This window comes from Octopus sinensis, linkage group LG14, assembly GCF_006345805.1.
Source record: "Octopus sinensis linkage group LG14, ASM634580v1, whole genome shotgun sequence".
NCBI classification, from domain to species: Eukaryota; Metazoa; Mollusca; class Cephalopoda; order Octopoda; family Octopodidae; genus Octopus; species Octopus sinensis.
Genome location: NC_043010.1, coordinates 48303097 through 48318967, shown reverse-complemented (window position 1 = coordinate 48318967; position 15871 = coordinate 48303097). Strand labels below are relative to the sequence as shown.

The 15871-nt window shown below is 36.5% G+C and overlaps 1 protein-coding gene across 1 annotated transcript in view; it reads right to left on the bottom strand.

Moving 5' to 3' along the window:
• LOC115219341 (dynein heavy chain 6, axonemal-like) overlaps positions 1-15871 on the bottom strand; it is a 349247-nt gene that overhangs the window by 267497 nt on the left and 65879 nt on the right. Inside the window, exons 20-26 of the mRNA XM_036509002.1 lie at positions 13368-13496; positions 11930-12043; positions 9627-9770; positions 7129-7338; positions 6013-6225; positions 5044-5224; positions 2096-2192 (exon numbers count right to left, since the gene is read on the bottom strand). Of these exons, the coding sequence (XP_036364895.1) occupies positions 2096-2192; positions 5044-5224; positions 6013-6225; positions 7129-7338; positions 9627-9770; positions 11930-12043; positions 13368-13496 (1088 nt within the window). The remainder of the gene's footprint in view (positions 1-2095; positions 2193-5043; positions 5225-6012; positions 6226-7128; positions 7339-9626; positions 9771-11929; positions 12044-13367; positions 13497-15871) is intronic.

Genomic DNA, 15871 nt, shown 5'->3' with positions numbered 1-15871 from the left:
TCATCAACCAAATATGAACCATTTTGTTGCACAATGCATCTCCATCTTTCCTTTTACTAGAAAGTACCCTCTTCCCAGAATTGAAGTGCTTTCATGGCAAAGAATTCATCAAGGTATCTTTTTACGTCATCCAAGGAATTGAAATTTTTACCATTAAGACTATTCTGCAGAGACCTGAATAAGTGGAAATCTGAAGGAGCAATATCTGGTGAATATGTAGAGTTGGGTAACACATCCCAACTGAGCTGCAGCAATTTTTGTCTGGTTCCCAAAGCATCAAGTGCCAAAAATGAACTTTCTTATCTTCCATTTTAAAGGGTTACAGAATTAACACAGGTTATAGGAACATAAACCTTCTTCCACAAAAAGATAGCTTAAACTGTGCTTTAAATGAAGGTGTAGTCAAATTCTATTTTATGGACTCAACCATGTTCTAAAATAAGTCGAAAGGTAAGCTACTATAAATTGGCACAAACTTTCCAGACAACCCAATATTTTGCAGGTGGGCTGAAAAGTTCATAGGCTGACTATTAAGGAATGATGCTAGATGTGTGAAATCTTACATGTATTAATTTCAGCCCTTGTTATTAATAACTGTAGTGTTTCTTTTCAGGTTAACTGACATCTAATTGTTCAAAGAAGACTTCAAAAGTAACTAGTAGTGACTTCTCTTGAAAATGGACAAAATTTGGCATTGTGGTGCTATCAACTATCTGGAGAAGTTGGGTTTAACCCTCAAGGGCATTCATGCTGACGTAGTTGCTACATTAGGGGATAATACTTCAGCTTTATTAACAATGAAAAAGAGGACATAAATTTAGGAAAGAAAGGGAGAATCTTGAAGATGGCCAATGTTTGGATGTCCTGCAACTGACACCAACAAAGAAAACATTGATCATGTTCACTACACAGTGATCTCACAGGATATACTAATAGCCAATGCTATTAGTATATCCTGTGAGAGAGTTGAAAATGGAGGAGGCAAATATGTACTACATATGTTTCAAAGGAAAGCCAACCATAAGTTATATAACTTTATATTTTACATATTACATGTGTATATGCATGTTAATGTTTGTATGTGTATATGCTTCTTTATGCACATATTTGTATGACAATACCTGTATGTATATATATGTCTGAATGTATGTATGTGTACATTCTGTATTTTGTTATCTATCTAGACATAATTTCAATATATATTTGAGTACTTGTATAAATTTAGCTTCATTTATTTATTTTTTTTTTTGCAGTATCTGCACCTAGGACTTTACAAGTTCTTTTATCTTGTTAATGAGACTTAATTGTAAATCTTTTATTTTATTTTTCACTTTCATTCTTTCTGCTCTGGTGTCTTAGCTCCATCTTTATTACCTTATGTTGATAACATTTATCCTCTTTGTTTTCTTCCTTTTTTTCCCCAACTAACCACATTTTTTTGTTTAAGAACTGACCTCCTTAGACCACATCCCTTTCATCCCAAATGTACTGTGCTTGCTGATAAAGAATTTCATTGGTTGCTTAATCAAGCCTTACTGCCACCCACCTCTCCACTATTGCTAGAGTTGTAATTTCTTCTTATCGTATTGAACTTGCCTCCTTTCAACAGTAAACTCCATAAACAAAAAGTAAAGAGTACTTGAAGAAAGGGGAAGTGAGCATGTATATAATAACTTAAAGTTACATAACTTCCAGTCAGCTTTCCATAGAAACATATGTAGTATGTATTTACCTGCTTCATTCCCTACATCCAATGATTTCTATTTGCATAGTTAGCAATTAGTTTTGCTAAACCTTCAAGGTGTGTAGAGGTGATCATCTTATCAGATTTTTCATTGAATTTTGATATAGGTCAAAGTGTATAACAATGATTAATAAACTTTGTTGATCATGTATTATTTGTTTAGTTATCTACACAAGCCATATATATATATGCTTGAGACTAACACACTGCCTATACTAAGATCATTTTGGATTGTGCCACTCTCTTAGTTCAAGGTGGTGCTCCAGCATGGTCGCAGTCCAATGACTGAAACAAGTAAAACATAAACGTTTAAAAAAATTTTTAAATTGAAAAATATTTTTTCTACGTAACCTTGGGAAACTCAACCGTTTCACTTCCAGATATGTTTCAAGACATTTCTGTATAGAATTTAACAAAGCATTGTTATTCTGTAATGCCTCAAGCAAACCTGAAAATAATAATTTTAAAGAAATTCTCATTTGATTAAAATCATAGATTTTTAAAACCAAGTACGATTAGAACTACAAGATCTATTATCATATTCAATATCCTACAACAGTGAATAACTAAAGTTCATACAAGGAAACCAAAGAATTTCCAATATCATTCAAAAGTAAATTGATAGGTGCAGGCATGGCTGTGTGGTAAGAAGCTTGCTTCCCAACCACATGGTTCTGGGTTCAGTTCCACTGTGTGGAACTTTGGGCAAGTATCTTCTACTATACCCTTGGACCAACCAAAGCTTTGTAAGTTGATTTGGTAGACGGAAACTAAAAGAAGCCTTGTCATGATGGTTGTGTGTTTGTGTGTGTATGTATATATATATATATATATATATATGTACATATTTGTGTGTGTCTGTCTTTGTCCCCACACCATTGATTGACAACCAGCACTGATGTGTTTAGGTTTCTGTAACTTAGCAGTTTAGCAAAAGAGACTGATAGAATAAGTACTAGGCTTACAAAGAATAAGTCATGGGGTTGATTTGTTCAACTAAAACTCTCTAAGACAGTGCTCCAGCATGGCCATAGTCAAATGACTGAAACAAGTAAAAGAGTAGTGAGTAAAAGAGATGTAAAATGTTGTGCATCTTACTACCAATCATTCTTCGTGCCATTATCCGACACAATCGTTCCAATGAAAACGGTCATTGCTTCTTCTTTAGTTTTCATCATTCTGTTTATCTCAGAACCAACTGAAGCTCCAGGCATGGCCATGTGGTAAGAAGTTTGCTTCCCAACCAATGAGTTCAGACCCACAACATAACTCCTTGGACGCGAAGTGCCTTTTTCTATAGTCCTTGGTCAATCAAAGCCTTGTGAGTCGGTTCAGTATATAGAAACTGAAAAGAAGCCCATTATGTGTGTGAGTGTATGTATGTATGTGTGTGTGTGTGTGTGTGTGTTGTGTGTGTGTGTGTGTTGTGTGTGTGTGTGTTGTGTGTGTGTGTGTAAATATATATATCTAATATAATAAATGCAAATGTCAGTGTGTCACACTTTTTCAACTTTACTCCTAGAGGCCATAGCCCAATATATCATACCATTTTGGAATCAGGCTGATTCCATGAGTAAGTTAAAAACATTCCAGGCTGAATCCGGACTCACAATCCTGAAATTTTGGATTCCCAAGTTTTCGTTACTGCAATTGTTTTCAGCAATTTTTTTACATGGTTTTTTTATGACAAATTTTTTATATGATAACATTTTTTATAACTTGGAAATAAATATTAGGAATAATCGAAATTAATTAGGAAATCCAGTGATCATTTGGATATGACTCTGGAGGAAACAACTGCAACAAATTCTCCAAAACAAGTCAGAGATCTGTTTGGAGATCTTCCCATTCAGGGTCAGTAGCTTAAAAGCCGCTCTGGCTTGGCTCTGCTGATGAAGATTAGGGAGTAACTTTGTGTAGGCCTCTGAGCAGGTATCACAAAGCTTTTGGCAAAATTTGATGCAAATTCATGCTCAAGGCAACAATCACATGCTACACACGTTCCTTCCAAGCACTGCTGTAAACATTAGAAGTGAGCTAGAACTTTAAAACTTAGTGCACATGCACAGCAGAGTTCAAAATCACTCTGTCCCAAGCAGCATCACTGTGTACTTTAGCTTCGTTACTATGGCATGTGATTAGAATGTTGCTGAAAGAATCACAAGGCTGACTCTTCAAGTCGAGCTAACCAGCAGGAAACCTAGGGATAGACCAAGAAGGAGCTGGTTGGATAATGCCCACAGTCTCTGTTGGTCACATATTGGAATCCAGCTCAAAGTCTAACAATGTTTGCTTCTGATAGAACAACCCTATGAATGAGTTGCTTAAGGATTCAATCCCCATGTGGAGGTGCATGGCTTAGTGGTTAGGGTGTTGGACACATGATCATAAGATTGTGCACCAGGTGATGCAATGTGTTCTTGAGCAAAACACTTCATTTCATGTTGCTCCAGTCCATTCAGCTGGCAAAAAGGTGAGTAATCCTGCAACCCATCCAGGTGGGGGAATATTTATGCCATGGAAATTGGAAAACTGGCCCCTATGAGACGGTATGACATGACAATGATACATTCTTCTACCCCATGACCCTTGCAAGAATAGATGATGGAGAAGATGATTGGATAGTTACATCTTTACAGTATATCTATAACTTTAGAAAATTTTAAATCAAAGCAAAATTCTTCAAAGCTGTGTGTAGGTGGCATAGAATATAAGGTTACATGATAAGAAAGCAATTAAATGAAATAAAACAAATGGGTGAATAGAAATACTTTTTTTTTTCAAATATAAAAAATCTAAATTTACACTTTTACTGAATGGTCAACCACAATGGTCTAAAAGGAATAAACAAGTACCATTATTCAATCATCTGTTTTATTGCATTTCATCTAATCTTATAATCTTATATCCTATGCCGTCTGCACACACCTTTGAAGAATATTACTTTGATTTAAAATTACTAAAGATATTGGCCTATTTATCTATAAAGTGAGACTTCAGATTTAATTATTACAATATTTTCTGAGGATGACGGAAAGAACACCTTCACATACATACAATATAGAATAATACTCATCTGATACTTAACGATGAACATTAATTAATTAAGTCTAATGGTGGTGATGAGAAAAGTAAGGAGAAGTGTTTTCTTTTCTTTTTCTTCGGTTCTGTAAATAATACAATTCTGAATAAAACTGTTAAATTTAAACTCCATAAAACATATTGAGCACTCTTGTTTTGCACCAATATATCTAACGCATGCACACCTGCACTGAAATAAACAAGTCAATTCACTTTACCTGGCTGTAAACATGCTCTTAAAGCTCGGGGTCTTTTAAGTAGTTTTCTCATTATGTCTTTGAAACTTTTGTCAACTTGTCGGAACATTTTGCCTTCACTCGGAAGCTGACGTATGATATCAGGGGCACTAAAAATACTTTCCAGATAAAGCCACATTTTCTGGCACAGAAGCCATGCATCCTAAATTTTAATTAAAAAAAGTTTTTAGATTGTGCATACATGCATTTTTAGACTGTGCATAGATTGAGCATACACACACATACACACATATACACACACATATATATCCAAAAATTAGGGAATGGAGTAGATAAAATCCAGGCTACATATGTTTCATAGCTAGAAGAAACTCGGAAGTAGTAAATTATCCAAACGAGGGGTAGAACACAAGCTACTCTTCAGGCCAAGGATACCTAGATCATACAAGGTTTACATTGTTGTTAGGACATCTTATGTTAACGCATTGGGGATTTGACTAATGAGCTAGAGTAAGGTTAGAAAAGAGTTCTGGAAGTTTCTATTGTTACTGGCATAAGAATGTCTTTTCCTTTAGAGCAAAGGGCAGACAGGATGATACTTGTGCTAAAATTGCAATGCTGCATGGTAAAGATGGTCTTTGAGTGCAGGAGGATTTGAGAAGATTCAAAGGGAATAAAGTTAACATGCTCTATTGAATGTGCAAAGTAAGTGTGCAGGAACAACAAAGTAGGAGCAGGAGGAAGAGGTGGAAGAGGGGCAGCAGGAGCAGCAGAAGTAAGAGTAGGAGCAGAATCAGGAAAAGGAGCAGGAGTAGGGATAGGAGGAGCAGGAGGGCAGGAGGAGCAGGGGGGGCAGGAGGATCAGGAGGGGCATGAGGAGCAGGAGGGGCAGGAGGGGTAGGAGGATGGAAAGGATCTAAATGAAAGAATCCTGATCCCAAAATTACATCATTTACAAAAGGGAAAAAAAGAAATTTAGTAGAAACTCACCAGAGTCTTTCCAACAAGTTCCAAGTCTACTTGCCATTCCTCTACACGAGATTTGATGGGACCAACATAGCGTGAACTTGCAATGGTAGAAATGTTAATTATACTGTCATCAAGAATTTGCTGGATGTCATCAGTTCCTCCCAGTATAAACGTGTCGGCATAATCTTTATATGGCAAAACAAGGAATTCAATTTTCTTCCATGAATTTTCAACCTGTAAAAGATTTGATTCACATTCTAATTATATAAAATTATTCCATAAATGAACAAAGAGAAAATATTTAAGTTGATAAACCATTCAAATAAAACCTCTTAAGCTTGAATTTATAAAACTTTGTTTTGTTTTTTTTTTTTTTTTTTGGTTTTTTTTTGCCTGTTTGATTTGCTAGTAGTTTGGCAAAAAAGATTGATAGAATAAGTACCAGGCATAAAAAAAAGTGGCTGTGTGGTAAGTTTCCTTACCACACAGAAATTTTGAAAAGTTACTTCGTGTAGTCAGCAGGCAGATAGCAGTTCCCTGTCTTCTGTCTTACATGGTTGGCCCTCGTTGAGAAAGATCAGACCTTGTGAGTTCCTATGACTTGCTAAAAGAAGATCAGAAACCAATATTGGTCCGGGGTAATAAATGGTAAATGTTTTTCATTTTCAAATTTTTTCTCCTGTCGAATCTTATCCATTATTTTTGTGGCTCTCTAATGCGTTGAATCTTCACCCTATGTGTAGATTCCTTATGTGTATAATTTTACACTATCGTGTATAATATATATATATGTATGTATGTATGTATGTATGTATGTATGTATGTATGTGTGTGTATATGTTCCCCCCCCAACGTCACTTGACAACCGATGCTGGTGTGTTTATGTCCCCATAACTTAGCGGTTCGGCAAAAAGACACCGATAGAATAAGTACTAGGCTTACAAAGAACAAGTCCTGGGGTCGATTTGCTCAACTAAAAGGCGGTGTTCCAGCATAGCCACAGTCAAATGACTGAAACAAGTAAAAGAGTTAATTTGAAAGAACCGGCACTCAAATTTGGTTCACTACAAGCTGGAATGTTCTTATTATTTGTTTATAACTGTTGTTAATAAAGAACGAGGGGAAAATAGAATTTACCTTCTTTAGAATGATCTCAAGACCATTCTCAGAACTTGCTTGGCTAGATATATCTTGAATTTCGTCCAAAAATTCAAAAGAGTTCCACTCGATTAGTTTTCCCAAGTTTAATGGGTCTTCTGGCGTAATAGAGAAGCCAAGAACTCTTTGAATTTGCTCCCAGTGTCGAGCTCTCAAAGCAGGGTTATGTAAGTTCATTATTACAGGAAGCTGAAAAGAAAATAAATAAATGTCAGTATTTAGTCATATAAAAATAACTATATTCATATTATAAACAGTCATATAATCTCTGACTGCAATACAATTTAATTTATTTACTAGACTACCCGTGACCCATTGGGTCACTTGGAAAGTCTGAGTTTCCCAGCAATGGACTTCTGTTTTGTGGGGGTTTTTTTTCTTTTCCAGATTATTTCACATGCTTTCAACAACTGTAACATTGAAATCACGCGTAAACGGCTCCTTTCTCCACAAAAGGAGAGATTTGGCTGTTATTTCTTGCACGCCCTGCTACCACGTAACAGGTATTTTGTGTCCTTTATCGCAAATAGCTGTTACGTGGTAGCAGGGCGTGCTAGAAATAGCAGCCAAATCTTTGAAGCTGAGATACATTGAATGCACTTGGAAAAACTTCTGTAATGGTATTCACTTGGAGCAATTTTTCACTTTGACCCTCAGAACTGTCGCTTTGACTCCCAGATCTGTCATCCGGATCAGCTGGTTTTGTTCGTTAATTTCTGTAAAAAAATTTTTATTTATTTATGATGATGATGATGATACAGTGACCATAAAGTCTGGATACATGGGAAATATCGCTAATATTTTTGTGGAATGGGCTTCCATGCTCACCAGATGTTAATCTCCTTGACTTCTTTTTCTAGGGTCCAGTGGAAGAAGTGTCCTTCATGAAAATCATAGACATGAACCATCTGGAAGGTATGCATTATGAATGAATGTACCCAAACTGATAGAAATGTGGGGTCACTGCATTGGGTTTCGTATGAATCTGTGCAAAGCACATCGAACTTTGTATCACTTATGGAAACCACAGTGAAATCATAGTGAATATGGTTTCCATATTCACTATGGTTTCACTATAGTGAAAACCATAGTGAATATGTTATTCATTAATCTAGATTAATAAAATCATTGAAAATATGCATTTTCACCTATGTGCCCAGACTTTGTAATCTTACTGCATTTATAGTAGACTAGCACTATGACCCGGCAACACCAGGTCATAGTGCTAGTCTACTATAAATGCAGTAAGATTACAAAGTCTGGGCACATAGGTGAAAATGCATATTTTCTATGACCCGGCAACACCAGGTCATAGTGCATGCATATACAGCTGCGTGCATGCGCACATACACGCGAGTACTGTCCAAATCTCTGACCAATCACATACAGCTAGTTGGCATTCAATTGGCGTATCAAGTTTCGGGGATTTTGATTGGGTTTTGGATAGAAAATTCACAAAAAAAGTCACTTCTATAGATTTTTTAATGGCTTTGCAGGGTGACTGGGGAAATGTAAAGATGTGCACGACCACCCTTGGACGGTTTTGAATGACCATAGAAAGTGCGAGCCCTCTAACTGAAAAATTTGTGGATTTGTATAAAGGACACACACACACACACACACACACACACACAGACATTTTGCCATTTATATATATAGAGATTGAACAGCACTCAAAGCCTTTTGCATAGCCTCTGGGACAAGTCAAAAGACAGGCGAGAGATAGAAACAAACAAGAGATTGGCCTGGATCTTGCAACAAGGTGTCATGCAGTGGAGTTAAATTAGGCAGCAGATTAAGTCTGCCACCTAAAAACAGAGAGACGGGGTCTGTCAGACAAACATACGCAAATTTTCTGTCTAGTCATTATCACCAATAAAGTTATTTAATATGGTAAAACAGACTTGTTTATCTAATCCGTTTATAGCAGCCATTCAATGTTTTAAAAATCCTATGTGTGTGTGCATGTGTGTGTGTGCGTGTGTGTGTGTGTGTGCGTGTGTGTGTGTGTGCGTGTGTGTGTGTGTGTGTTTGTGTGCATGTGTGTGTGCGTGTGTGTGTGTGCGCGTGTGTTTGTGTGTGTGTGTGTGTGTGTGAGTGTGTGTGTGTGCACGCACATTACTGTCTCTTTGCTTTGACAGTATGTGTGACAGTTGTAAGCAAGCGTCATTGCAATATAAAGAGAGTTCTTTATTTCAAATCTTCCATGAAAACATGTCTGATTCTGGAGAAATATTACCTTGCTTAGAAACAGGGGCCGGTTGGCAACAGGAAGGGCATCTGACTATAGAAAACCCACCTTCTTCTGTCCAATGCATGCAAGCATGGAAAAGTAGTTGTTACGATGATGATGATGATGCTGATGATGATGATGATGCATAACTGTTTAAAGTACACACTGACAACTGAAAATAAAGTATTAGTGAAATGGTAACAGAAAAATGAAAACATTTATTAAATATATTTAATACTATTACCTTCTCTTTCATGTCTTCCACCTTCTCTTTCAATGCACCAACAATGTTATTCGGAGGCAAAGATTTTTGCATTATATTGCAAGTTTTTAAATACGACAGAGTATTTTTTTGCAGCTCTTCATGATCAAGGGAATCAAAAGGACACTGAAATAAACAATTTGAATTCAACTTCATTTTTTATTTCTCCATTCATTACTTATTCAAATTCAAAACTCTCTAAAAGTCAACAAGTAATTGTGAAAAGAGAAAAAAAAAAAAATAGCTCTTATGATAAACTGAATCATTTATACTCCATTATGCATTTCTACAATAACAAGCTGAAGGATGGAAACCCATTAAAAGCAATAAAGTTTCACAGAATAGCTTCCAGTCAGCAGCTCCAGTTCTTGCAATTATTCTAATCAAAACGGTATCAGGAATTTTGCTCAGCTTTCAACTGGCTTACATAAGCATACAGTAGAAAATATTCTGCAATATGAACAATCCAGGAAACCATTTTTTGAAAATTTTCCCTTCTTTTATATCAGGTACATAATGGCCTGTATGTCTGAGTCTGTCTATACATATGCATGCACACAAGCATATATATTTCTGTGATAAATATATTTTTCATTCCAGCATTTTGATTTTCATAATTGTTTAGCATTATAATTCTTCTGTTCATCTCTTAAGTAATTTGGAAAAGTTTATAATAAAAACAGATAAATATACATTACTATGGCAGTGGTCTGATTCTTAGTTAATATTTAAGATATTTCATTCACTTGTACATAAGAATAATAACCGTCATTAAAGCAATTTATATTCTAATCAGTTGCAGACATTCCAATACACACATGAGAGAAGTAGGTATTTGCAAACGAAGAAAAGAATAGAATTACAAATAATACCTTCAAAGAAGAGAAGAGTTAAGTTTTGCATCAGAGGCCTATTAGCAATTGATTGAATTCATAAAAGCTTTGATGTTGTAGGTTTTTAGTCTGCATGTAAACTTGAAACTTCTGCTGCAGACAGATCGGCATGGAAGTCTCTCACTTCATGAGCAGCAGCTGCCCACAAAGAGGACTGGTGACAGCATCTCACTGCTGCAAGTGAAAGACATCACAGGGCAGTGTCCATCTCAGTCCAATCAACAGACTATCATTCTGAGACATCTGCTGGTGCCTGTGTGCTTCCAGCTTTGGACTGCAGAATCAGAAGTATTTTCATCACTGAGAACACAGACTCTGTCATTGATAGATATTGATGGACTACCAATGATAGTAAATATTTCAGAGGTGAACTCACCAGGCAATTAATCTGATGTGGGAAGATGTGAGACGACCACCAAAAATGGCAGTGCAAAAGTTTTTGGCCACAGCACATAAACCAGTCAAGATACAGTGCTTCAAAATAGAAAAATGTCTATGATGAAAATTTATTACATAATGTTCATTTCAAGAAGTTACTGTACATTGTTAATATTTTGTGTGGCTTCCATTAACTTGAATAACTGCTTCAATGCACCTGGGAAGAGAAAGTACAAATTCTTCATCATCTTCACAGGTGTGAGATGCCATTCTCTGTGGCTGAGCTCCCACAACTCTTCAAAATTGCAGTGGATTCTTCTGATGAACTCTTCTCTTTAGTTCTGTCCACATTTGCTAGATGATATTTAAGCCAAGGCTCTGAGTTGGCCAATCTTTCAATATGGTAACACCTTCATCAGTCACACTCTGTTGTATTGTTCACAATCTGTGACATGCAGCTCTGTCATGCTGAAAAATTTCACCCTCATCCAAGTCTGGTATCAAATTGACCTTCAGAAATTGGATGTATTGGCACTATTCAAGTTACTGTCAAATTTCTTGAACCATCACTTTTTATGTATCTCCAAAGCATCTGACTCTTACCCTCCCCGCAAATTCAGTTTTCATCATTAATGTAAGTCATTTCACTTTCCTTGAGACCTTCTGACAAATTCTCGCTTATTAGAAAGCAAAACAACCCACATTACATGACAAAAACAGTGAAATAAAGCATCTTGCTCAAGAACACAACACACAGCTCAGTTTGAAAATCGAACTCACTGCCTCATGATTGTGAGCCTGACACTCAAGCATGCATTAAATTATAGCTTTAAGGTTTTGATGATGTGACTGTTTAATTTTAGAATGTCAGTGTAGGTTAGGTGTGAGAGGTTAAATATGCCCAGTTTGAATGTAGAACATAGAGTATTTGGGCCTGATATGGCTGGTTTAGGGCTAAAGGATTAAACCAAATGCAACTTAGTAAGATAATTTGCATGTCTGCTTTTAACTTACAACCATGGCTTTTGCTGTTAAAGTGTCCCAATCTTCCATTGCAGTCCATAGTTTCTGCTTCATTAGTAATTCTTGGTTTAGTTCATCAAGGTCATCAAAGTCTGTTACCTCAATCTGAAATATTAAATAACAATTCATAAGAACAACAACAATAATAATAATAATAATAATAATATAATAATAATAATAATAATAATACTAGGCACTGCACACATCCTACGCAGAACACTTTCCATACAATAACCATCAGAGCATCACAACAAATCACAGCACATACCCAAGGCACACAGAGCTGCGCTCGGTAGTGAAGTGAAAGCACGCTATAAAAATAAAACTACTGAATAATAATAATAATATAATAATAATAATAATAATAAGAAGAAGAGAAGAAGAAGAGAAGAAGAAGAAGAAGAAGAAGAAGAAGAAGAAGAGAAGAAGAAGAAGAAGAAGAAGAAGAAGAAGAGAAGAAGAAGAAGACGAAGAAGAAGAAGAAGAGAAGAAGAAAGAAGAAGAAGAAGAAGAAGAAGAAAAGAAGAAGAAGAAGAAGAACAGCAGCAGCAGCAACAGCAGTAACAGCAGCAGCGGCAGCAGCGGCGACGACGACGGCATACAAATGCCTTTATGGAGACCTGCTGAAAGTTAGCAAGAAGATCAGACAAAGATGGCTGCAACTATCTGGTCACTGCATGCACCACCCTGAACTAGAAGCATCCAAATTAGTTTTAGGGAACCCACTTCATGGTGATGTAAGAAGAGGAAAATGACATAACACTTACATACAACTTGATCATGGAGAGTGATCATGGAATGTGTCCAGAACTATGGTGTGCTAACAGAGATCTTATAAAGTATTTTGCCTGGATTGATAATTCTTCACAAATAACTTAATTATTACATATACTAGCAGTATAGCCCGGCGTTGCTTGGGTTTGTTTTTTAGAATTCAACCCTTTAGAATTGGAATTTTTCAAAGGTAAAAATGCTGTCTTATGTAGCTTGTTATTCTCTTTAAGTGAAAATTTTTCTGGTTGAAATACACTGAAAAATGGTCACACAGCAGTAAAAAAAAAACATAAAAAATAGTGATTTTCATAGAAAAAAAGCACCTTTTTGATGTAAATAATTTTTGGTCTTAACATGATCCGATTTGAATTTTTTCTGCTACAGAATGAAGAGCAAGCCTTCTTCTATCATACTCTCAATTTTGGTCAACTTGCGCCACACACACACAGACAACTTCAGCTTTATAGATATATAGATAATACACATATACTATGATGATGGACTTTCCCATCGAAGATGACATATGAGTGTCCAGTTCTAGTTGAACAATCTGCACAGGTGAACAGTGAATAAGTCATGAAAAAAAAACAACACACATACTTATGACAATGATCCAAAAATTCAAAAAGAATGATTAATTAATGTAATGAAATACCTTGAAATCTTTTTGATATGCTTGAAATGTTTCAGAATCTGTTACTATTTTATTCATTGATGATATAAATTTCTTTAGTAGTTGCATAACTTGATTTTTATTGGAGTTTATGTCCAGGATTTTAGGATTCTGAAAAATACAAATAGAATATTTTTGAATTTCGTATAGTAAGACAACAGGGTAATGCCATTAGTAGGGGAGGTTAGGAAGGTAAGTTAAAGGAGGAGAGTGAAACATTGTGAAAAGTATCATGCTCCCTGTGAGAGGTTTGTTGTAATTGTGGGAAGCAATTATTGCATGGATCTAAGTATTTAAGGAGTGTAATGTACAGTTTCCGGTAGATCAGACTGCTTCGTGGTCTCAGCAGACAAAATGGAAAAGGCATTGCCCTGAAGGATGGGTAGGGAGATGTGCTGAAACAAGCAATCTGATTCATGGGGCTTCCACTTGTGGTCAGCCATCTCCACCCCAATAATGGTGAGTAGGGATATGGTCTGGAAGCCAAGAACACTGCAGATCTCCACTGCTATAGACTTGACCATAAACCTGATGGAGAGCAACCAATACCTTGATGGTTTGTTTTTCTCAACCTGAAAGACAGCAGAGCCAGGGCTGGTAGCTAACGGCACCAAGTTGTGGCTGGAGAAGGTGTCACAGCATGTGACATCACAGATGATGGGCCTACTACAAAGGAACAGAGGAAATTGTCATATTGCAACTAAATAAATTAAGAGAAGTTAAAACAAAAAAGAAAAATATAAAAAAATTTTTTAAATAAAACAGTCAAAGTAGAATTGAAAGAAAGTTTTTAAAAGGGCCAGACAAGAGTTTGCTCAGAGTTTTCTACAGCCAGATGCCCTTCCTGTTGCCAATCCCCATCTGTTTCTGAGTGAAGTAGTAATTTTCCAGCCTGTTGACTAACAAACACCTCAGACATGCTTACATCTTGAACTGGAAACAGACGATACCAAAAGAAGCCTTTCATTTACAAAGATCACTATGCAACATGTCAAGACATCAGTGGTGCTTTTCCCTGGCACAAATCCAAACTGCATTTCATCTAAACTGACTCTCTCCCTAATTAGTTGGGCTATGACCATCTCTGTGACCTTCATTACTGATCCAACAACTTGATATCTCTGTAATTATTTGTATCTAAAGCATCATCTTTACCTTTGTAGCAGTTGACTATGGTGCTGCTACACCAGTCATTGGGTATGACTCCTTCATGTACCACCTGGTTAACTATTTGGGTGACTAGGCTATAGCTAACACTGCCAGATATTTTGAGCATCTCTGCGGTGATTCCTGATGGGCCAGGGTCTTTCTCTGTCTTCATACCCTTAATTGCTTTATCTACCAAGGTACTGTCAATTCAAATAGCTGGTCCCTCTGTTGGGTTGGCATTTGGCAGACTTTCTTTCTCCCCTTCATTCTCTTCACTTAGCCACCTTTCATAGTGGAGTCTCCAAATCTCTCTCTTTGCAGCCTCATTAAATGCAAGTGAACCATCATCCATGTGGACACATTTCTCTCCTATGACATCATGATTCTCTCTCACACACTGTCTTGCAACACAAAATACCTCAAGTCTTTGATCCTCACGGCACAGAACATTGGCAATTTTTTTCTTATCTGCTTCCCCTCTGGCTAAATAAACCTGTCTCCTAGCTTCCTTTTTGGCAGTTTGATACAATTCTCTGCTATCACCGTTCTTCCAGTCCTTCCAAGCCTGTTTCTTTTCTCTAATAGCCCTGTCAACCACATTGTTCCACCACCTTGGGTCGAGAGGGGGATTTGCTCCATCCACAGATCTGGTCAGCAGCTCTCAGCAGGTTGTCCCGTAGAAACCTCCAGTTATCTTCCACATTAAGTGAAGCTATATCCCCTTCTATTTCGTCAAAGGCTTCGAGTAATATCTCTCTAAATCTCTGTCCATTTGCAGGATCTTTAAGCTTCCAGACCCTTCTCCTCCATGCTGGTCATCTTCTGGGCATCCATTTAGCCCTGATCCTGAAGTCGCTAACTACTAGTCTATATTGAGGGATACATTCTTTGCCTGGGAAGATTTTGGCATATTTAAAAAAGGCTTTAAGTAGCAGTTGTTGTTGTTTAGCCCCAGGTCAACCCAGACTGAACAAACTATGAGCAAAGGCAATCTAACTATGACTATCTTCAGAAACATGGTTTATATCAGACTATATTATCCAATACATACTATGGACTATGGCAATACAGAGGCACCACTTACAAAAAGTTTTAGTCAATTACTAGCAGTATCGCCCGGCGTTGCTCGGGTTTGTAAGGGAAATAACTATATAAGCATTTTTAGAGAGTTATAGCCAAAAAATAGCAGAAAAATGCATTAAAAATGGGAAAAAAATTATGGTAAATTTTTTTTTAAATCGTTGACTCATCGTAGACATTTTTAGAGAGTTACTTCCCTTATATAATAGCGAAAAAATACATTAAAATGGAAAAAAATTATGGTAAATTTTTTTTTA